The 24,060-nt window shown below is 41.4% G+C and overlaps 1 protein-coding gene across 13 annotated transcripts in view; it reads right to left on the bottom strand.

Annotated features, from left to right (window-relative positions):
- NCOR1 (nuclear receptor corepressor 1) overlaps positions 1–24,060 on the bottom strand; it is a 187,565-nt gene that overhangs the window by 155,150 nt on the left and 8,355 nt on the right. For all 13 annotated transcript variants that reach the window (XM_023192154.3, XM_023192159.3, XM_023192158.3 and 10 more), the window contains exons 2-3: positions 11,543–11,720; positions 2,354–2,487 (exon numbers count right to left, since the gene is read on the bottom strand). In XM_023192154.3, coding sequence (XP_023047922.1) covers positions 2,354–2,487; positions 11,543–11,650 — 242 coding nt within the window. In that variant the 5' untranslated portion in view covers positions 11,651–11,720. The remainder of the gene's footprint in view (positions 1–2,353; positions 2,488–11,542; positions 11,721–24,060) is intronic.

Genomic DNA, 24,060 nt, shown 5'->3' with positions numbered 1-24,060 from the left:
TGAGGTGGCGGGCGCCTGTAGTCTCAGCTACTCGGGAGGCTGAGGCAGGAGAATGGCGTAAACCCGGGAGGCGGAGCTTGCAGTGAGCTGAGATCCCGCCACTGCACTCCAGTCCGGGTGACAGAGCAAGACTCCGCCTCAAAAAAAAAAAAAAAAAAAAAGAAATTAAAAATAGAACTACCATATGACCTGGCAATCCTTCTTCTGGATATATACCCAAAGGAAATGAAATCACCATCTTGTAAAGATAACTGCACTCCCATGTTTATTGCAGCATTATTCACAATAGCCAAGATACAAAAACAATCTAAGTGTCTGTCAATGAATGAATCATAAACTGTGGTATATATACTATGGAATATTATTCACCCCCCCAAAAAAAAAAGAGATCTTGCCTTCCACAACATGGATAAGCCTGGAGGACACTATGCTATGTGAAATAAACCAGACACAGAAAGTAAAATACTGTATGATTTCATTTATATGTGGAATCTTAAAAAAAAAAAAAAAAGGAACTATACGAAGAGAACAAAACAGTGGTAACAGTGGTTACCAGGGGCAGGGGGTGGAAAGAAAATGTGAGAGATGAAAGTCAGAGGATGTAAAGTAGCAGATACATAGAATGAACAAGTCTAGAGTTCTTGTGTACAACATCAGGACTACAGGTAATAATATTGTGCTGTATCTGGGATTCATGATAAATGACTAGATTTTAGTTGGCCCAGCCATGAGTAAAAAAAAAAAAAAACAGAAAGCAAAAATAAATAACTTCGTGAGATGATGGATACGTTAATTTGCTTCACCATAGTGACCTTTTTATTATCTATACGTATCCCATAACAACATGCTGTATGCCTTAAACACACGCAATTCAAAAAAAAAATCCTGGCCAGGTGCAGTGGCTCATGCCTGTGATCCCGACACTTTGGGAGGCCAAACCAGGCAGATCACTTGAGGCCAGGAATTCAAGACCAGCCTGGTCAACATGGCAGAACTCCGTCTCTACTAAAAATACAAAAATTAGCTGGGTGTGGTGGTGTACACCTGTAATCCCAGCTATTTAGGAGGCTGAGGCATGAGAATCACTTGAATCCTGGAGACAGACGTTGCAGTGAGCTGAGATCATGCCACTGCACTCCAGCCTGAGCGACAGAGTGAGACTCCTTCTCAAAAAAAAAAAAAAGAATTAACTATTTTGGGAGGTAGGGGTGGGTGGATCACTTGAGCTCAGGAGTTCAAGACTCCTTCAATTTCGCCTCAACATGGCGAAATCCTATCTCTACAAAAATTACAAAATTTGCCAGGACTGGGAAACTAAGGTGGGAGACTCACTTGCGCCCAGGAGGCTGAGACTGCAATAAGCCATGATCATGCCACTGCACTACAGCCTGGGCAACAGAGCTACAAAGATCCCGTCTCAAAAAAAAACAAACACACACAACTTTCAGAATGAGAATGAAGTAAAAGAAAGCAGAGATGGGCCGGGCGCAGTGGCTCAAGCCTGTAATCCCAGCACTTTGGGAGGCCGAGACCGGCGGATCACAAGGTCAGGAGATCAAGACCATCCTGGCTAACACCGTGAAACCCCGTCTCTACTGAAAAATACAAAAAACTAGCCGGGCGAGGTGGCGGGCGCCTGTAGTCCCAGCTACTCGGGAGGCTGAGGCAGGAGAATGGCGTAAACCCGGGAGGCGGAGCTTGCAGTGAGCTGGGAGCCGGCCACTGCACCCCAGCCCCCCAGCCAGGGCAAAAGACCGACACCCCGTCCCAAAAAAAAAAAAAAAAAAAAAAGAAAGCAGAGATGGTAAGGACACTGAGGAAAAAGAGAACCCACCATGCATTTTACAGGACCTACATTATCTGATAGAATATTTACTATCAGTTGAGGACAATGCCACTATTATCTCCATTTCTATAGGAGTGAAAACTAAAGCTTGAAGAGTTGAGACCAGTGATTGGAAACCCTAGCTGCAAATCAGAATTACCAGAAAAACTTCCGCGATAAAATAAAGCCTGGGCCCAACCCCAGAGACTGATTTAAGTATTTTGTGATGAGACTTGGGCATCCCAGGTGGTTCTAATGTGCAGCCCAAGTCTATAGAACATAACCAAGGACACACAGGTGACCAGGGGTTTACTGCCTTTCTACTACATAATATTAATGCCAAACTATGGAAACAGGTTTTAAGAGCTTGTTAACTACTGCAACCAACCAACAAAAAAGAATTCAAAATGCAAACTATAAATGACCAGTCATGGCTTGGTTAATAAAAAGTAAAAATATAAAATAATGACAAACTTGTATACTTCACAGTTATAATCCTAAATAGAAACATAAAAGAAACCTCATTACCTGTCAGAACCTGGGTGAAATTCTGAAAGCAAGGAAGGTCGCCTTCGAAGCTGTTGCTGCTGCTGTTGCTGCAAAAGCTGTGATGCCTGACTCACTTCAAGATGAGAGGAACGATAATCAGGGACTGCGAACTCCTAGCATTAAAATAATCATACATCAGTTGTTAACCAAAAACTGAACAGCATCATGAAATCAAAGCAAGTATAAAGGTAGTTATGGACCACTAAGTATGGAAAGAAAGAGCAATGACTATTTTGATCCTTCACTGATATAATCTTCTCCTTAAAATAATCAACATTTTAACTATATATCATTAAAATAATCCAAAATGAAATTTCAAGTTTAATCTATATTGACTCATTCCTCTAATAACAAATTACAATAACTCCCAATCCGTATTACTCACGTCAGTAAAATCTCAAACTCATGTGTTCAATATGAAATCCTAAAAAGCATTCCAATACTAAATTCATAATGAGTAAGCTGGAAGAAGGGTCATGGAAGTCTAATCAAATCCATCCACACCTACAATGAAGAAACTGAAGTCCAGAGAATCAACCTGCTAGTTAAGAGTAGTAGTTTTTCCCATCAAAACTAGGTGAGTGTTTTTCTGTTTGTTTTTGTACCTTTCCTTTGTTTTTTTTTTTGAGACGGAGTCTTGCTCTGTCGCCTGGGCTGGAGTGCAGTGGCCAGATCTCAGCTCACTGCAAGCTCCGCCTCCCGGGTTTACGCCATTCTCCTGCCTCAGCCTCCAGAGTAGCTGGGACTACAGGCGCCCGCCACCTCGCCCGGCTAGTTTTTTGTATTTTTTAGTAGAGACGGGGTTTCACCGTGTTAGCCAGGATGGTCTTGATCTCCTGACCTCGTGATCCGCCCGTCTCGGCCTCCCGAAGTGCTGTGATTACAGGCTTGAGCCACCACGCCCGGCCTTTTTTGTTTTTTGGCAAAAACTTATTTTCCAAACAAATCTATTGTGCTAACTCAATCACAAACAGAAAAACACAGAATTACTAAATTACTAAATAAGCTAGGAACTCCAGTCTTAGGTATATACCCCAAAGAATTGCAAGTACATAAAACCACACACAAAACCTAGTAAACAATTTTTCATGGGTGCATTATTCACAATAGCCAAAAAATAAAAACAAAAACAACCAAAATGTCCATCAACTAATGAACAAATAAACAAAATGTAGTATAACCATACAACTGAATATCATTCAGCCTTAAAAAGGGAGAGATGCTAGAACACAGATGAACATAGTAAACATTACACTAAGTTTTAAAAAAAAAAGGCCAGGCACAAAAGGTCACATATTATTATTCCATTTATATAAAATGTCTATAATAAGCAAATCCAGCCTGGGTGCTATGGCTCACGTCTGCAATCCCAGGAGGTGGAGGTTGCAATGAGCCAAGATCATGCCACTGTACTTAAGCCTGGGCAACACAGTGAGACTCTGTCTCAAAAAATTTTTTAAAAATTTAATAAAAGAATCAGAGGCTGGGCGCGGTGGCTCACACCTGTAATCCCAGCACTTTGGGAGGCCGAGGAGGGTAGATCACAAGGTCAGGAGATCGAGACCATCCTGGCTAACACGGTGAAACCCCATCTCTACTAAAAATACAAAAATAAGCCAGGCGTGGTGGCAGCACCTGTAGTCCCAGCTACTCGGGAGGCTGAGGCAGGAGAATGGCCTGAACCCAGGAGGCGGAGCTTGCAGTGAGGCGAGATGGCGCCACTGCACTCGAGCCTGGGCGACAGAGCAAGACTCCATCTCCAAAAAAAAAAAAAAAAAAAGAATCAAAGAAACTAAAAATTGAATCACTGAACGTAAACAATAGTTGAACACACGGAAGTGAAAAGCTAAGAGAGAACTGAGGAATTCTCTCAGTACCCAGTAAAGCATAGACACAGAAACCACAGAAGAAAAGTTAAAAATGGGAGCTAGCGCAAAAAGTTCCAACTTCCCATATCCACAGGTAAGAGACAGGATCCTGAGAAATAATAGAACAGCATTTCTCTGAAGTTAGGAAAAAAAACATGGTCTTCAGATTTAAAAGGGCTTAAGGAAAAAAATGGATGTATTTTTAAAATTAATCCATACTGGACACATAAAAATATTAGAAAACAAGAATAAATTGAAACTTTGTTATAAGTTCCAAGAAATAAAAAACAGGTTTCCTACCAAGTTAGAAGGATCATAATAAAAGCAGGCTTCTCATTACCAACACTGAATAGAAGCAAACAGCAAATAACAGCATATTCCAAGTTCAGAGGAAAATAACTTTGAAGCTACAAATTGAATAACTAAGTCATTATTGACCAGGCATGCTGGTTCATGCCTGTAATCCCAGTATTTTGGGAGGGCAAGGCAGGAGGACAGCTTGAGGCCAGTGGTTTGAGATAAGCCTGTGCAGTGAGAGCCCATCTCTACAAAAAATTTAAAAATTAGCTGGGCACGGTGGTACAAACCTGTAGTCCCAGCTACTCACAAGGCTGAGGTGGGAGGATCACTTGAGCCCAGGAGCTCAAAGTTACAGTGAGCTATGACTGTGTTACTGCATTTCGGCCTGGGTGATAGAGTGAAACCTTGTCTCTAAAAATAAAATGAAATAAAAAATAAACCATCACTCAAGTTTTAAGGCTACTAACTTTTGAGTATTCAAGAACTCAAATAATGTACCAACCACAGACACTCTCTGAAAGAACTTTTTTTTTTTTTTTGAGAAGGAGTCCCACTCTGTCATCCAGGCTGGTGTGCAGCGGCGTGATCTCGGCTCACTGCAAACTCCACCTCCCGGGTTCACGCCATTCTCCTGCCTCAGCCTCCCAAGAAGGGGGGACTACAGGTGCCGGCCACCAGGCCCAGCTAATTTTGGGGGTTTTTTTAGAGATGGGGTTTCACCGTGTTAGCCAGGATGATCTTGATCTCCTGAACTCGTGATCTGCCCGCCTCAGCCTCCCAAGGTGCTGGGATTACAGGTATGAGCCACCGTGCCCAGCCAATACTCTCTGAAAGAATTTCTAAAGGATGTACCCAGCAAGAAAAATTAAGAGTAAGGAGTGAAATAAAAGTAACAACAGTGCACTGCAGCTTCCAGGTATAAGCAGGTAACACTGCTCAGAATTACCTTCCCACAGTCAACAGCTAAAAAATTCAAAGAAATGTAGAAACTATTTTCAGAAACTGAATAGGCAGCACAGGGCTTGATCACTGAGAGAAATGAAGCAAATGGGTGAGCCCTACCTACCATACTCTAGGCCCTCTGCCTAAAGGCAATTTCCAAACTGCAGCCATGGGAAGGGAACCTAATTCGTGTCCCACAATCACAGTCTTTGAAGCAGCAACCGTACGAGGTTTGGATAAGCCATAGGGACTGAACTTCCAGAAGTGAGTTTCAAAGAAAAAGATTTCCTGAACTCTGAATTTAGGATCCCTTAAGCCTCTGTCTGAATTCTAGTCTGTAAATGCATAAGGAGAAATATCACAGGCTGGGATAAAAATAATTTCTGATGATAGAATAATTAGAAGTAACTATAAAGCAAACAATTCCCTGAGCTCACTCAGGGCAAGAACTCATTCAAATTTCTTCCAGCAAGAGTGAGGAAACCCCACTGAATACATGGGACATTCAACAGAAACCCTAGGAGACAAGCTTAAAAGTGGGGAATAAATTAGACCTAGAATAAAGAGACTACTCCAGACCTGCCCTAAGAGTTTAAAAACAAACCTCAAAAGTAACTTAATTTCCTACCAGGACTTCATCTCTCTTTACAGGAATATAACAAAGGCCAGCACTAAAAAACTATGAAACTCACAATGTTCATATTCTAATCAAAAATGAAATCCATCTGCAATAAAAATGTCACTGGATAAAATTAACAGGCTAAAAAGTACAAAAGAAAAGATCACTTATATGATACCATAGCAAAATGAAGCTAATGGATTTAAAAACACAGAGGGAAAAAAGTGAACAGAAGTCCAATGAACTGTGGAATAACATGCAACAAGAGTAACTGGAGTCCCAGACAGAAACTAGGGGGAAAGGAGACAGGAAAAGATATTTGAAAAACCAATGGCCCCAAACTGCTCAAATTTTATGAAAATTGTAAATCCACAGAATCAGGAAGCTTGGTGAATGTCAGGGACAATAACGTATTCATTCAAAAAGCACAACAGCCAGGCGTCGTGACTCACACCTGTATTCCCATCTACTTGGCAGGCTGAGGCAAGAGGATCCCTTCAGCCCAATAGTTCTGGGCTACAGCTCTGGGCTATGCCAATCAGATGTCTACACTAAGTTCAGCATTTATATGATGACTTCCCAGAAGCAGGGGGACTGCCAGGTTGCCTAAGGAGGGATGAACCCGCCCAGGTTAAAAAAAAAAAAAAAAGGAGCAGGTCACAACTCCTGTGCTGATCAGCAGTGGGACTGCACCTATGAAAACCACTGCACTCCAGCCTAGGCAACATAGCAAGGCACCAATGATAAAGAGAAAACTCTTAAAAAGTAACAAGAGGAGACCAGGCACAGTGGCTCACACCTGAAATCCCCACACTTTGGGAGGCCAAGGCAGGCAGATCACTTGAGGCCAGGTGTTCGAGACCAGCCAGCCTGGCTAACATAGCGAAAACTTGTCCCTGCTAAAATTACAAAAAATTAGCTAGGGCCGGGCACAGTGGTTCACGCCTGTAATCCCAGCACTTTGGGTGGCTGAGGCGGATGGATCACCTTAGGTCAGGAGTTCAAGACCAGCCTGACCAACATGAAGAAATCCCATCTGTAGCTACTAAAACTACAAAATTAGCCGGGCATGGTGGCACATGCCTATAATCCCAGCTACTCGGGAGGCTGAGGCAGGAGAATCGCTTGAAGGAGGCGGAGGTTGTGGTGAGCCAAGATTGTATCACTGCATTCCAGTCTGGGCAACAAGAGTGAAATTCCGTCTCAAAAAAAAAAAGATTAGCTGGGCATGCTGGTGCGTGCCTGAAGCCCCAGCTACTCAGGAGGCTGAGGCACAAGAATTGCTTGAACCCAGGAGGTAGAGGTTGCACTGAGCCGAGATCGTACCACTGCTCTCCAGCCTGAATGACAGAGCAAGACTGTCTCAAAAAAAACAAGTAGCCAGAGGGGGGAAAATGTGTTTTATACATTAATGAACAAAAATTAAGAATGACCACAGGCTTCTAGTCAGAAACCATACAAGCCAGAATACAATGATATGGTATCTCTTAAAATACTGAAATTGTCAACTTAGAATTCTATATCTAGTGAAAATAGTCTTCAGAAACAAAAACTTCTTCAGGCAAATAAAAGCTGAGAGAATTAATTGTCAAAAGACCTAAAGTAAGAGAAATGAAGTTCTTCAGGCAAAAACACAATAATATCAGAAGAAAACCTGAATATACAAAAAGAATGAAGGATGTCAGAAATGATATATACACAGACAATTAGAGAAGGAAAAAAATAATAAAGAGCAGAAATCAGTGAAATAGAGAAAACAGTGAAAATGACTGAAACCAAACTGATAAACCTCTAGGCAGACTGATTAAAAAAAATTTTTAAAAACCACATTATCCACATGAGGAACAATATTGCAACATATATGATCAAAGGCACTGAAATGAGGAGGAAATATTGTGACAAATTATGTCAATAAATCTGATACCTTAAACAACAAAATACATCCAAACTGACTCAAGAAAAAAACTGAGTATCTGAATTATAACTATCAAAGAAAGGGAGCTCATATTTCAATTCTTCCCACAAAAAAAATTCTGGGCCCAATAGTTTCACTGATAAATTCTATCAAATATCTAAGGATGAAAAAGTATCAATCCTGGGCCACACATGGTGGCTCACATCTGTAATCCCAGCACTTTGGGAGGCTGAGGCGGGTAGATAACCTAAGGTCAGGAGTTCGAGACTAGTCTGGCCAATATGGCGAAACCCTGTTGCAAATAAAAATACAAAAAATTAGCCAGGCAAGGTGGTGGGCACTTGTAATCCCAGTTACTTGGGAGGCTGAGACAGGAGAACTGCTTGAACCAGGAGGAGGAGGTTGCAGTGAGCTGAGATCATGCAATTGCCCACTCCAGCCTAGGTGACAGAGTAAGACTCAAAGGGAGAAAGAGGAGAAAGAGGAGAGAGGGAGAAAGAGAGGGTGAAAAAGAGAAGGGGGGGAGAGAGGGAGAGAGAGAGAGAGAGAGAGAAGGCCAGGCGCGGTGGCTCATGCCTATAATCCCAACACTTTGGGAGGCCGAGGCAGGTGGATCATTTGAGGTCAGAAGTTCGAGACCAGCCTGGCCAACACGGTGAAACCCCATCTCTACTAAAAATACAAAAATTAGCCAGGTGTGGTGGCATGCACCTGTAATCCCAACTACTCAGGAGGCTAAGGCAGTAGAATCGCTTGAACCCAGGAGACGGAGGTTGCAGTGAGCCAAGATCGTGCCACTGCACTCCAGCCTGGACAACAGAGCGAGACTTCATCTCAAAAAAAAGTATCAATCCTACGCAAACCCCTTAAGAAAACACAGGAAGGAGTAAAGACCACTCTCCAAGCTAACATTATTCTTTTTTTTTTTTTTTTTTTTTGAGGCTGAGTCTCGCTCTGTCGCCCGGACTGGAGTGCAGTGGCCGGATCTCAGCTCACTGCAAGCTCCGCCTCCCAGGTTTACGCCATTCTCCTGCCTCAGCCTCCCAAGTAGCTGAGGCTACAGGCGCCCGCCACCTCGCCCAGCTAGTTTTTGTATTTTTAGTAGAGACGGGGTTTCACCATGTTAGCCAGGATGGTCTCGATCTCCTGACCTCGTGATCCGCCTGTCTCGGCCTCCTGAAGTGCTGGGATTACAGGCTTGAGCCACCGCGCCCGGCCGCTAACATTATTCTTAATGCAGAAAGACTGAAACTCAATGCTTACCACGTCACATATAAAATTTTAATTCAAAATAGGTAATTTACCTAAATGAAACATTATAAAACTCAGAGAAGAAAACATAAGTGAAAATCTTAGTGACCTTGAATTTGGCAAAAACTTCTTAAGTATGACACAAAAAGCACAAAAAATGAACAATAAAATTAATATATTGGGGCTGGGTGCAGTGGCTCATGCCTGTAATCCCAGTACTTTGGAAGGTCGAGGAGGGTGGATCACCTGAGGTCAGGAGTTCAAGCCAGCCTGGCCAACATGGTGAAACTCCATCTCTACTAAAAATACAAAACTTATCTGGGCGTGGTGGCACATGCCTGTAATTCCAGCTACTTGGGAAGCTGAGGCAGGAGAATTGTTTGAACCCAGCAGGCAGAGGCTGCAGTGAGCTGAAATGGCACCATAGCACTCCAGCCTCGGCAACAGAGCAAGACTCCATCTCCAAAAAAAAAAAGTACATCGGACTTGATGAAAATATAAAATGTACACTCTCCAAAGGATACTGTTAAGAAAATGAGGCAATACTTCTTTTAATAATCTAGATACAACAAATATATAGATATATGTTTTCTAAGTAATTTTACTTATAATAATCAAAAACTGGAATAGGTGACTGGATAAATTGTGGTATACTCATACTCAACAATAAAAAGGAATGAACTGAGACATGCCAGACATGGATAGATCACAGAAGTATTATGGGAAGCAAAAGAGACCATAGACAAAAGAGTTCCCATGAAGCTCAGAACATATACAATGTATTATGATAGAAAGCAGATCAGTGGTTTCCTGGGAGCTGAGGTTAGTAGGAAGTGGGGGAGGAGGACTGACACCGATGGGGTGCCAAGGAGGATGGGGTACCAAGAAACGTTCTGGAGTGTTAGAAATGTTGTTCATCTTCATTTTGGTGATGGTTCTATGAGTTTATGAATTTTTCAAAATTTGTTACAATGTACACATATAATGAGTGCATTCTAACAAAGATATATGTGTATATATACAAACTAAACTGCAAAGTTAATTTTGTTTCTTTTAAGATGGGGTTTCACTCTTGTTGCCCAGGCTGGAGTGTAACAGCAGGATTTTGGCTCACTGCAACCTCTGCCTCCTGGGTTCAAGCGATTCTCCTGCCTCAGCCTCCCGAGTAGCTGGGATCACAGGTGCCTGCCACGATGCCTGGCAAATTTTTTCCTATATTTAGTAGAGAAGGGGTTTCACCATGTTGGCCAGGCTAGTCTCAAACTCCTGACCTCAAGTGATCCACCCACCTCAGCCTCCCAAAGTGCTGGGATTAAAGGCGTGAGCCACCACACCCGGCCTGATTTAAAAAAAAAAAAACCAGCAGCAACAATAATCCAGAAAATTGGTAATCAGATGAATAACACTGGGGTAGGGGGACAATACAAGCAAAATTCAACACCCAATCATGACAGAAATTCTCAAACTAGGAACAGAAAGCAACCTCTTCAACCAAAAGCATCGACAAAAATGTGCAACTAACATTCCATGTAATGGTGAAAGACTAAATGCCTCCCTACACAGGAACAACATAAGAATGTCCATTCTAACTCTGTAATCATGACTACACTTCACCCAAGGAGTCCTCAGTAGGACCCCATAGTACATTTTGATGACAAATCAGCTTTCTTAGTCTCTGAGATGGTTGTTTTATCCCATCCTTTCCTATTTTTCTTTAAACCTCTTACACCCATATCCTTGGTCTCCCTCTGAGATTATTATTTCACCTCATATTTTATTTTTCACAAGGTAAATCAATCTCTTACAAACTCTTCCTATGATAAAGTCTTCCTTCCTAACTACCATCCCTTCCTTCCTTCCTACCTACTATACAAATCATCCTACCATCAATCTCTCAAGAAGAGAGAGGTCTTTATCCTGGCCATCTCTCAAGACATGCGAAGTTATCTGGCCAGCTGAAAACTCAACCACAACTTGGGAGTATAAATATAGGTCTTACCGTAGAAATTCTAGAGAATTGATAAGTTTTCTATTTGTCATCAACTCCTATCATCAAAAGCAAAGACAAGTTCAACTCCTGAAACCCGGCATAAAGCCACAGTAAGAAGACAGAAATAATTAATTCCCAACCTTTGGTTCCTCGTCTTTGTAAATAGCTCTTGCCACTTAAAAAAAAGTAAATTTGGTGGTTTCTGACCCACATGTGTCTTAAATAGGAAAAGTAAAGAAAAACACAAAAAACATGTATAATTTGCATAGTATTTGTTCCTTACCTGCTGGTGGCGGGTGCTGGGAAATGTATACTGGACAGAGTGAGGAGGATAACGACTTTGTTCTGTGCTGAATGCTCCTTGGTTGGGAGGATAACCTGAACTTGACATTATCAGTAAAGAAGTCCTCACCAGACTGTGAGATCAACGCCAATAAACAATCATGTTTCCAGGAAACCACCTAAACAGGATGGGGAAAAATAGAATTAATAAGAAATAAAACACCAAGTATACTTCTTTTTTTTTTTTTTGAGACAGAGTCTCGCTCTGTCGCCCAGGCTGGAGTGCAGTGGCGAGATCTATTCTCACTGCAAGCTCCACCTCCCGGGTTCACACCATTCTCCTGCCTCTGCCTCCCAAGTAGCTGGGACCACAGGCGCCCATCACCATGTCCAGCTAGTTTTTTTGTATTTTTTTAGTAGAGACGTGGTTTCACCGTGTTAGCCAGGATGGTCTCAATCTCTTGACCTCGTGATCCGCCCACCTCGGTCTCACAAAGTGCTGGGATTATAAGCGTGAGCCACTGCGCCCGGCCAACATCAAGCATACTTCTAATAAATTATAACTATAGCTACATAAATAAAACCACAATTACCAGTAAAAGCTTCCTCTCATGTATTTATTTAATAAAAGTTACCAAGGTTTCAAAACATTAATGGGTCATTTCTTTTTATGCTTAAAATAGGTTAATATGTGACAAATAATATAATTAGCTATATAAGTAAAAACAGTATATAAAAACAGCATAAGGTCTGGTACATTGTAACTGCTCAGTAAATATCTTTCTATAAATGTCTGAGAAACAAATATAAAGACAAAAATACATGGTTGTAAATTTGGGAGTTGATAAGTCAATTGTGAAAAGAATTCAAGAGTAGTTTTAAGGTAAGTATTTGTGTACAGGAAGTATTGTCTTTATTAAATAATTCTGAAGCAAGGATGATAAAATACTAAGTTTTGTAATCACAGATGGTAGGTCATTGGACATTTGTTATATTACTCTTTGCATGCTTCTATGGACCTGAAATAGCAAATAAAGAAAAAGGCCAGGAGCGGTGGCTACTCCTGTTAATCCCAGCACTCTGGGAGGCTGAGGCAGGCGGATCACTTGAGGTCAGGAGTTCCGAGACCAGCCTGGCCAACACGGTGAAACCTCCTTTCTACTAAAAATACAAAAATTAGCCAGGCATGGTGACATGCGCCTGTAATCCCAGCTACTTGGGAGGCCGAGGCAGGAGAATCGCTTAAGCCTGGGAGGCGGAGGTTGCAGTGAGCCAAGATTACGCCACCGTACGCCAGCCGGGGCAACAAAGTAAGACTCTGTCTCAAGAAAACAGAAAGAAAAACAAAGCCATCTTCATTATAAAGTATATTCCTACTTATCCACAATTCTAGACTAATTTGATTTGTCTTTTGTCTGTCTTTTCTTGTGCCAATGCCACACTTTTCAAATTACTCTAGTACTACGAGGTTTCATATTCAGCAAGGCAAGTTTCACCTGCGCCGTGCTTTGTTGTTGCTGCTACTTTCATCGCCTTCCCAGCTATTCTAGCACATTTCCTCTTGCACACAAGCATCAGAGTAGGTTTGTCAGGTCCCATAGAAATTCTGGATGAGAACACATAAACACTGAATTCACAGACTGACTAATGGGAGAACAGGTACCTTTATACTCCTGAGTATTCCCATCCTAAAACATGATTATCTATGTTTATGTTTCAGGATAGCATAAATATTTATGTTATACATAATTAATATGGGAGTATTTTATATACATATGATAAAGAATATTACATATGTATAACAATGTGTGCTATAATATACAATTTCTACCTTAATTATATATAAAACTCCCATGACAAAAATGTTACATACACATACACACATGTGCATGTGTGTACATACATTCTTACTTTAAGACAGGATTTCTATTATTATCTAATTGGGTGGTTTTAAAAAAATAGAATTTATACATAAGATGAAAATTATATAACTGCGGCTGGGCGCGGTGGCTCAAGCCTGTAATCCCAGCACTTTGGGAGGCCGAGACGGGTGGATCACGAGGTCAGGAGATCAAGACCATCCTGGCTAACCCGGTGAAACCCCGTCTCTACTAAAAAATACAAAAAACTAGCCGGGCGAGGTGGCGGGCGCCTGTAGTCCCAGCTACTCGGGAGGCTGAGGCAGGAGAATGGCGTAAACCTGGGAGGCAGAGTTTGCAGTGAGCGGAGATCCGGCCACTGCACTCCAGCCTGGGCGACAGACCGAGACTCCGTCTCAAAAAAAAAAAAAAAAAGAAAAAGAAAATTATATAACTGCATATATAAAAATATATATAATTTTATATATATAAAATCTCCACCCATTTAATATTTTATTCGTAAAGTTTTAATTTTGTTTCTATCATTTTAAGGGATTTGGGAAGAGGGCAAATTCAAAAAATAATTTAGTGTGACAACTTGATCAATTTCCCAGTTTTTATCAATACATTCTTTATCCAGTTTAGGTTTAGAAAATAAAATTTTCTAGGGAATTGTCATTCAATTTAACTTTAAAACAAAACTTATAGGCTGGCCACAGTGGCTTACACCCATAATCCCAGCACTTTGGGAAGTCAAGATCGGAGGATCTCCTAAGGCCAGGCATTCGAGACCAGTCAGCACAATGAAGGCAGACCTATCTGTACAAGAAAATTAAAATAATAATAATAATAATTAGTCAGGCATGGCAGTATACACCCATGGTCCCAGCTGCCTGGGAGGCTGAAGCAAGAGGATCACCTGAGCCCAGGAGGTCAAGACTGCAGTAAGCCGTGATTGTGCCACTGCACTCCACCCTGGGTGATACAATGAAACTCTGACTCAAAAAACAAAAGAAAAAACGTATAGAAAGAACTTTAAGGCCGGGCGCAGTGGCTCACGCCTGTAATCCCAGCACTTTAGGAGGCCAATGCAGGCAGATCACAAGGTCAGGAGTTCAAGGCCAGCCTGCCAACATGGTGAAACCCAATCTCTACTAAAGATACAAAAAATTAGCCAGGCATGGTGGCGCAAGCCTGTAAACCCAGCTACTGGGGAGGCTGAGGCAGGAGAATCACTTGAAGCTGGGAGGCAGAGGTTGCAGTAAGCCGAGATGGCACCATTGCATTCCAGCCTGGGCGAGGGGTCCAGACTCCGTTTCAAAAAAAAAAAGGAACTTTAAAAACCGTATGTGGTACCATGTAATATATAAATATTCTAAATAAATATACTATCCTTCCTCCTGATGTCACATTTCCTGCTGTTATGAAAGCTGACCAGGAAAAGAGTCAGAAGACTGACCAGTTGTCCCTCAGTCTGTTTTCTCCCTGCTCCCTTCCAAGGCCTGAGGCATGGAGGTCAGCAAATCTTAAGGTTGGAAGGTTGAGATTACCCAGTTAACACTGATTTGACAGATGAGAAATCTGAAGATCAGAGAAAGTCAACAATTCCTCCAATATCACATAATTGTCTGTGGCAAAATGGGAAAAACTAATGTTTTCTGCAATGCTTTGTCGCTTTCTCAGCAAGTAGTGAACTAGGAGGAGCTGAGATGTTCAATGAGACCACACATTAAAACCACCTGAGGAGCTTTCTCCTCATCTATACACCTGCAACTGCTCCAGGTGGAAGGGGAAAAGCCAACATGTGGCCTTGTGGGGAGGGTTGATCTTTTTGGAAATAAATATTATATGCAGGACTTAAGAGTTTTTAAAAGTACCACAGAATACAAAGTGAAAAATCTCCTCCCCCTTCTCCTCTAGCTGCTACTCAGTTACCCTCCCAGAAAGCAACTAAAGTTACTAGTTTCTAGAGCGTCCTTTAGAAAGATCCTACACATACATACGCTCACACTTTTTCCCCTATGTAAATGGTGGTATCCTAGATACCCACTGTTCTGTATCTTGCTTTTATTACTTAACACATCTTGGCTGGCCGGGTGCGGTGGCTCACGCCTGTAATCCCAGCACTTTGGGAGGCTGAGGTGGGCGGATCACAAGGTCAGGAGATCAAGACCATCTTGGCTAACACGGTGAAACCCTATCTCTACTAAAAATACAAAAAAATTAGCCGGGCAAGGTGGCGGGTGCCTGTAGTCCCAGCCACTCAGGAGGCTGAGGCGGGAGAATGGCGTGAACCTGGGAGGCAGAGCTTGCAGTGAGCTGAGATGGCGCCACTGCCCTCCAGCCTGGGCGACAGAGCGAGATTCCGTCTCAAAAAAAAACAAACAATAAAAAACATCTTGGCAATTATTCTCATGAATTTATGGTTCTTTCTATTGCTAAAGAGTATTTCACTATATGGGCCGGGCATGGTGGCTCACGCCTGTAATTCCAGCACTTTGGGAGACTGACGCGGGTGGAACAACTGAGGTCGAGAGTTCAAGACCGGCCTGACCAACATGGTGAAATCCCATCTCTACTGAAAATACAAAAATTAGCCGGGGATGGTGGCACATGCCTGTAATTCCAGCTACTCAAGAGGCTGAAGCAGAAGAATCGCTTGAACCTGGGAAGCAGAGGTTGCGGTGAACCGAGATCGTGCCATTGCACTCCAGCCTAGGCAACAAGAGTGAAACTCAGTCAAAAAAAAAAAGAGTATTTCACTATATGAACGTTCATTCATTTTGTAAGTTTTCCGACTAATTCTGCTCTGCTGTCCTAAAACATGCTTTAAGTGATCTATCTCTGCGCTCTCCTCCCAACTCAGACATCCCAAATAAACAAAGCTATAAATGGAATGGAGAAGCAAAAAAAAAAGGACTTTAACCCAGGGTCATCCAATTTTTTTCTAACAGTGGCCTAAATGATTAGAAACCCATGAGGTATAATTTTTTAATGCACATTGTTTAACTTTCAGCTATGGTGAGTCCTGAGTTCAACAATTACACTCAATGTCACTCAAAGTCACAAGTTAAGTGACTTGTCCATTTTCTCCCTCATCTCAGTAATCCTTCCTGTTGTCCTAGTTTTGTGGTATGACGTTAGTGAAGTTTAACTTTATTATCTCAAAAAAAAAAAACAAAAGTCAGTTTTATTTAAAAGTACTATCCGCCCAACACAGAAGGTAAAAAAAAAAAAAAAAAAAAACACTAGCAACATCAGGAAATTAGCCCCTACTGGCATACAAATTTACAGGGCAAAGCAAGCCCTTCCTGTACTCACATGAACTGCAGCCTGGAGACCACTACAACCTCCTTCCTCAAAACGTATCCACGAGATACACAGCAACAGTGCTCAGATCTTGTTTTTTAAACAGAATGTTTTCCTCAAAAGTCTTAAATGAAAGCTAAATGTACAAAAGATACAATGGAGAAACATTCTGATCTAATGAGAATGGGAGACCTAGGATTCATCTTTTCAGTCTCCCCCTGCCCTTCCCCATCCTCCCCTCCACCCTTCACTCCAGTCCTGGCTCACTAAGATACCTGGGCAGAATACTTTACATTTGAAATCCACTGAAATAAAAGAATCTAGCTTAAAGTTCAGACTGAAGGGGAAAGGAGTACCTTAAGTGGCAGTATCAAATTATAATTTCAGTTCTTAGCCACCAAAACTCATTAACTCAGGGTAGTTACATGGTTGACTCATGAACTGAAAAAAATTCTATGAATTGTTTAAGAAATCTCATCAAGATTTTATAATCAACTTCCTCATCTCTTAAATATCAGCATACAATGTTTTAGGATGGGAATAATATAGTAATAATTATATGTTACTGTCATAAAAGACAATAGCACTTCCAACTGAATTATACAGATAAACCCAGAACTAGTCTCTTATATATTGCAAACAGGCAATACGATATTGCAAAATGAAAATGATCTATTTAAGTTCCTTTTTAAATCTTCTCATATTAAATAAACACACATATTTACTCAACAGGAAAATCTTGCAACAACAAAATTTCAAATACTACCCTGCCAAAAAAAAAAAAAAAAAAAGCAATTTTTCCTCTCAGCAGGAACTCCTGGCTTTTGGCCCACAACCTTTGCATAACCAAAATGTGTTATGCAAAGGTGTTCAAGCTGGCCTAAGCTATCTTGGAAAAAAAGCTAAAAATGGCCCACGGTGGCTCACACCTGTAATCCCAGCACTTTGAGAGGCCAAGGCTGGCGGATGACAAGGTCAGGAGATCAAGACCATCCTGGCCAACATGGTGAAATTCCATCTCTACTAAAATACAAAAAAAAAAAAACATTAGCTGGACATGGTGGCGCGCACCTGGTAGTCCCAGCTACTCGGGAGGCTGAGGCAGGGGAATCGCTTGAATCCAGGAAGTGGAGGTTGTAGTGAGCTGGCATCGCACCACTGCACTCTAGCCTGACAACAGAGCGAGACTCCATCTCACAAAAAAAAAAAAAAAGAAGCTAAAAATACATTTCACTGTGGCAGGACTGCAGATGCCACTTCAGATGAGTAAGAATGAATCCACCAAGCGTCACAATATAGGTGAAGCCTACATTTCACCAAAGCAGAAAAAGGATCCTACAAAATATGCAATTTTTAACTGATAAAATAATAAAATCTCCGAATACAAAAGTATGGGATAGGGCAATGCCTCTATGACATTCAAATGCTAAAATATTAGTTATTAAAGTGAGGCAAATTAGGTCACACCAGTTCCCACAAAGCTGTCCACCTCTAGTCCAATTCTAAAAGTATGTTAGGCAAGACAAGGCTAAGAAGGACCACCATTCAGGCCGGGCGCGGTGGCTCAAACCTGTAGTCCCAGCACTTTGGGAGGCCGAGACGGGTGGATCACGAGGTCAGGAGATCGAGACCATCTGGCTAACACCGTGAAATCCCGTCTCTACTAAAAAAATACAAAAAACTAACCGGGCGAGGTGGCGGGCGCCTGTAGTCCCAGCTACTCGGGAGACTGAGGCAGGAGAATGGCGTAAACCCGGGAGGCGGAGCTTGCAGTGAGCTGAGATCCGGCCACTGCACTCCAGCCTGGGCGATAGAGCGAGACTCCGTCTCAAAAAAAAAAGAAAAAAGAAAAAAAAAAGAAAAGACTAGAAATTATCTAAGTGAATTCTGTAATTTGTCCAAGACCAGAGTGGTGCTATACTGGAATAAATTTTCTCTTGTAAAATAAACGAAAGCATTCTTCCCTTTGGGGGGGAAAAAAAAGCTACTGCTTCTCAGCCTTTGGTTAAGATCTACTCTGGGGGAATGACATTAACAAGGTATTTTATTTGCAGCCTCTTTTGATATCATGACATCTTACTTAAAGACAGAGAAACAAATGGAAGCTAAAGAAAAAGCTTTTTAGTTAACCTATCCTACCTCTTATAAAATATGATATTGAAAGAAAAATTTTAATAAGGATATAATTATTTGATAAATCTATGGGTACACATATTCAATAAGTAATTCTGGCCAGGCACAGTGGCTCATGCCTGTAATCCCAGCACTCTGGGAGACCGAGGCAAGTGGATCACTAGAAGCCAGGAGTTTGAGACCAGTCCGGCCAAAAAGGCGAAACCCTGTCTACACTAAAAGTACAAAAACTAACTGGGCGTGGTGGCACATGTCTGTAATCCCAGCTACTTAGGAGGCTGAGCACAAGAATCACTTGAACTCAGAAGGCAGACGATGCAGTGAGGCGAGACCGTGCCACTGCACTCCAGCCTAAGCAACAAAACAAGACTCTATCTCAAAAAAATAAATAAATAATATATAATTCTTAAATGAAAGAAAAATGATGCTACTTTACCTCTACATAAAGTGCTGTCCCAAGACAGCAGTACAATATAACAATATCCAACTGAGAACTCTGTGGTGTATCGGCACTACATTGAACTAATTCTCTGAACTGAACAACACTCACTCACTCACTCAACTTATAAGAACAAATGTTATTTCAAAACCAGCGAAGCGTGGTGGCTCATGTCTGTAATCCCAGCACTTTGAGAGCCTGAGGCAGGTGGATCACTTGAGGTCAGGAGTTCAAGGCCAGCCTGGCCAACCAAACCTTGTCTCTACTAAAAATACAAAAAATTTGGCTGGGCGTGGTGGCTCACGCCTGTAATCCCAGCACTTTGGGAGGCTGAGGCAGGCAGATCACGAGGTCAAGAGTTCGAGACCAGCCTGAACAACATGTGAAACCCCATCTCTACTAAAAATACAAAAATTAGTCGGGCATAGTGGCGTGCATCTGTAATCCCAGCTAATTGGGAGGCTGGGGCAGGAGAATCGCTTGAACCCGGGAGGCAGAGGTTGCAGTGAGCAGAGATCACACCACAGCATTCCCGCCTGGGCGACAGGGCAAGACTCCATCTCAAAAATAATAATAATAATACAAAAAATTAGTCAGGCGTGGTGGTGTGCACCTGTAATCCCAGCTACTCAGGAGGCTGAGGCATGAGAATCACTTGAACCTGGGAGGTGGAGGTTGCAGTGAGCCGAGATCGCACCCCTGCACTCCAGGCTCGGTGACAGAGCAAGACTTCATCTCAAAAAAAAAGAACAAATATATTTCACAACCAAAATGGATGACCACACGCCAATTCCCTCCTTGATTAACACAAAAGAAAAACAAAGAAATTGAGATAAGAAAAATTGTAATGTAGATATTTGGCCTGAATAAATAGATATAACAATATCTAAGTGGATATTACTAAAAGAGTTACCATTTATTGAGCTCTACATATATACTAGGCAGTGTACTACGACTTGGTGTGTGCATGAGCTCACCTAAAAGTCTGGTTCCACTATTACCTCTAAGGCTGTAGGGAAGCTACATAAATTCCTCAAGCTATGTTTTTCTAACTCAGAGACAGATACCTTAAAGATCACCTGCTGCTGCCTCCCCTTTGACCCACTAACAGAGACAGGTTATTAAGCAATATAAAGCAAGGGTTATGAACAGACTGTTTTTTGCTGCACCTGCCTCAGCACCCCCGAGCTCCATAAATCTTAAAGTCAAATGCTTTTAGCCTACTTTATTTTGGTACACACGTTAGAAACAAACAGAGCTATCAGACACCACCTGTGAAGGCAAAGATCAGCTCTGTTCTGCTCTACATGGCCTCTGCAGCAGTTAACAGTACTTAGCTCTCAGTAACACCCACTCCAACAGCAAGTTGTCTAGCTGTTCCTTACATACACATACACACACACACACACACACACACACACACACACACACACACACACACACATATACTCTGAAGCCTCCCAGGCCTCTCCATCTAACTACCACTATCCTTACCTATTGCTGCAAAAAAATTCCTAACTGGGCTTCCCACTTCAATATTTTCTCAACTCAAAAAGCCAAGTATTCTTTTTAAGCCTTAAATCAGAACACATCACTCTCCTGCTTCAGATTCCCCAAGGATTTCCTAAGCACGGCAAACAAACTCTAAACTACCTACGATGAACCAAGGCCCTACTTGATTTGGCCTGCTTACTTTCCAGATTGTTTACTAGGCCCCAGAAACGTGAGTTTCCTTTCAGTTTCTTCAGGAGCCCTTCTCTGCCAGGTCCTTCCTAGCTGGGCCTTTGTCCTTCTTTACTCTCTGCCAGGAATGCTGTTCCTGGCTCATTCAGGTGGCTAGCTCCTCCTCAAACTTAAGGTCTCAGTTCAAATGTCATCTCAGAAGAGTCTTTCCAACCACCCTACATATAAGGTAAGCTCCCGCTAAGCTCCATCACATTACCCTTTTGGTTCCTTTATAGGTTTATCATAATCTTAAATGGATTATGTACTTCATTTTATTTGAGTATATTCTGTCTTCTCTCACTAGAATAAAAGCTACCTGTTTGATTCTCTACAATATTTGTTGAATAAAATAAACAAACAAACTCCCATTCATGGGTCTGATGTTTTTTAAAAGAAATAAAGAAGAAATATACAAGACTTATTTGTACAGGACTTATTTGAAGCAAAGTTTGGAAATCTACTGAGGGACATAAAAATCTATTTGAACACAGGACAGAAAGTACATAAGGATGTCAATTTCCCCAAACTTCACCTACAATTTCAGTATTCCCAATCAACATTCAGTATTCAATAAAAATCTCTATGATTTCTTTTTGAATGTCACAGAATGATTCTAAAGTTCATATAGAAGAACACACAGACCAGAATTGTCAAAGTCTGGAAAAAAAAAGAGTAATGAACAGGTAACTAACCCCATCTGTATTAAAATTATAAAATGATAAGGCCAATCAGAAATAGTCCCAAACACATTTAGTAAATAACAAAAGTTGCAATTCTAACAGTGGGGCAAAAAACAGATTATTCACTAAATGGTGCTGACACAACTAGCTAGTTGGGGTAGAATTCACACACAATTTTATCCCCCAAAATATGTCTGACTTCTTATACCAGAAATAAATTCCAGATGGATCAAAGAATTAGAAGTTTTAAAAAGAGAAGAAAAAGAAAAGGAGAAAAAGAAACCATTGAAGTATTAAATTACAATCTGAGGACTTCTTTGTTTTAAAAATACAAAAAGGCATGCAATCAAAAAGTCTTCCTCTCATTCATTCTTCTTACTATGACAACCAGTGTTTCCAAGTATCATATATCCTGTGATATACAAGCAAACATGTATACATTGCTTTTCATCTTTAATGCAAAGAAACACAGAGGCATATGTTCCCCACTTTGTTCTTCTAGTTTAGGAGATAGGTGAATATTTTACATTTTGGAGTAAGGAAAGTCTTAAGTAGAGCACAAAACACAAAAGTCACATAAATAGACTAATAATAATCACAGCTAAGATTTATTGAGTATTTACTTACTTTGTGCCAGCCACTATGCCTAATGCTATTTACATTATGTCTATTTTACAAACAAGAAAATTAAGGTGTACAGAGGTTAAATAATGTGCCCAAGGTCCCACAGCAGCACAGTGCTGGGTTTGGATATATCTGACTACATAACATTACAAAAGAATTGCTAGGGGGATATGTGCACACATACAAAAAAAGTGAGTAAGGTCAGGCACATTGGCTCACACCTGTAATCCCAACACTTTGGGAGGCTGAGGTGGGCGGATCACCTGAAGTCAGGAGTTTGAGACCAGCCTGACCAAAATGGATAAGCCCCATCTCTAGTAAAAACACAAAATTACCCAGGCATGGTGGTGCATGCCTGTAATCCCAGCTACTCAGGAGGCTGAGGCAGGAGAATCGCTTGAACCTGGGAAGTAGAGGTTGAGGTGAGCTGAAATCACGCCATTGCACTCCAGCCTGGGCAACAAGAGCAAAACTCTGTCTCAAAAAAAAACAGAAAAAAAGAAAAAAGTGAACATGTAGAGAACTTTTTAACCTGTTAAAAACCAATATCCCCATCAGAAAATAACCAAAGAACAAAAGTAGGCAATTTATAAAAGATATATGGCTGGGCGTGGTGACGCACGCCTGTAATCCCAGCACTCTAGGGAGGCCAAAGTGGGTGGATCATCTGAGGTCAGGAGTTCAACACCAGCCTGACTAACATGGTGAAACTCCATCCCTACTAAATACATAAATTAGCCAGGCATGGTGGCGGATGCCTGTAATCCCAGCTACTTGGGAGGCTGAGGCAGGAGAATCGCTTGAACCTAGGAGGCGGAGGTTGCAGTGAGTCAAGATCGTGCCACTGCACTCCAACCTGGGCAACAAGAGCAAGGCTCTGTCTTAAAATGCAACAAACTCTCCCTAGATTACATCCAGGAAGTAGTTCTTTCAATTTCAGTATATATATAAAATAATGTATTACTTATAATTAATGAAAGATAAGATTTTAAAATAGCATATCCTCCTTCATGCATTAAAATGATTTTGTGTGAATAAAAAGTAACTACTTCTTCCCCCTCAACAGAATATAGATACTCCTACATCAGGTATATTTACATTCTGCATATTTTAGGTTATAACTCCTAGATAGCACAAGTTTTGATTTCATTCCAAATACCTCCAAATACATAAAAGTTACTGTAATTAAAAATGAATTTAAAACTCTTAAAAGTTTTAAACTTTTAAAGTTAAACATCTTTGAACAGAAATTCAAAGTCATGATCATGACCACTTAAAACAAATATTTTCAAAATTACACAAATCTCTGTTATTGTCAAGGGAAATGAATTGCCTGAAACAAAGTACTCTTAAAGTGAAGTGTGTATGACAGTGATAATGGCAAGAAGAATGTCTTAGTTCAACAAAAGTATGGGGTAAAGGGGCAATCTACAAGCATAAAGGTGACTCTCATCATAAACCTAAGAGTCAAATTTTCCCAGAAAAATGTAACCTTGGCCGGGCGTAGTGGCTCACGCCTGTAATCCCAGCACTTTGGGAGGCCGAGGCGGGTGGATCACGAGGTCAGGAAATCGAGACTACCCTGGCTAACACGGTGAAACGTCGTCTCTACTAAAAATACAAAAAATTATCCAGGCGTGGTGGCGGGCGACTGTAGCTCCAGCTACTCTGGAGGCTGAGGCAGGAGAACGGCGTGAACCTGGGAGGCAGAGCTTGCAGTGAGCCAAGATCGCGCCACAGCACTCCAGCC

Source organism: Piliocolobus tephrosceles, chromosome 16 (genome assembly GCF_002776525.5).
Source record: "Piliocolobus tephrosceles isolate RC106 chromosome 16, ASM277652v3, whole genome shotgun sequence".
In the NCBI taxonomy this organism is placed as follows: domain Eukaryota; kingdom Metazoa; phylum Chordata; class Mammalia; order Primates; family Cercopithecidae; genus Piliocolobus; species Piliocolobus tephrosceles.
The sequence above is the reverse complement of the archived record's forward strand: the minus strand, read 5'-3'. Positions and strand labels throughout refer to the sequence as shown.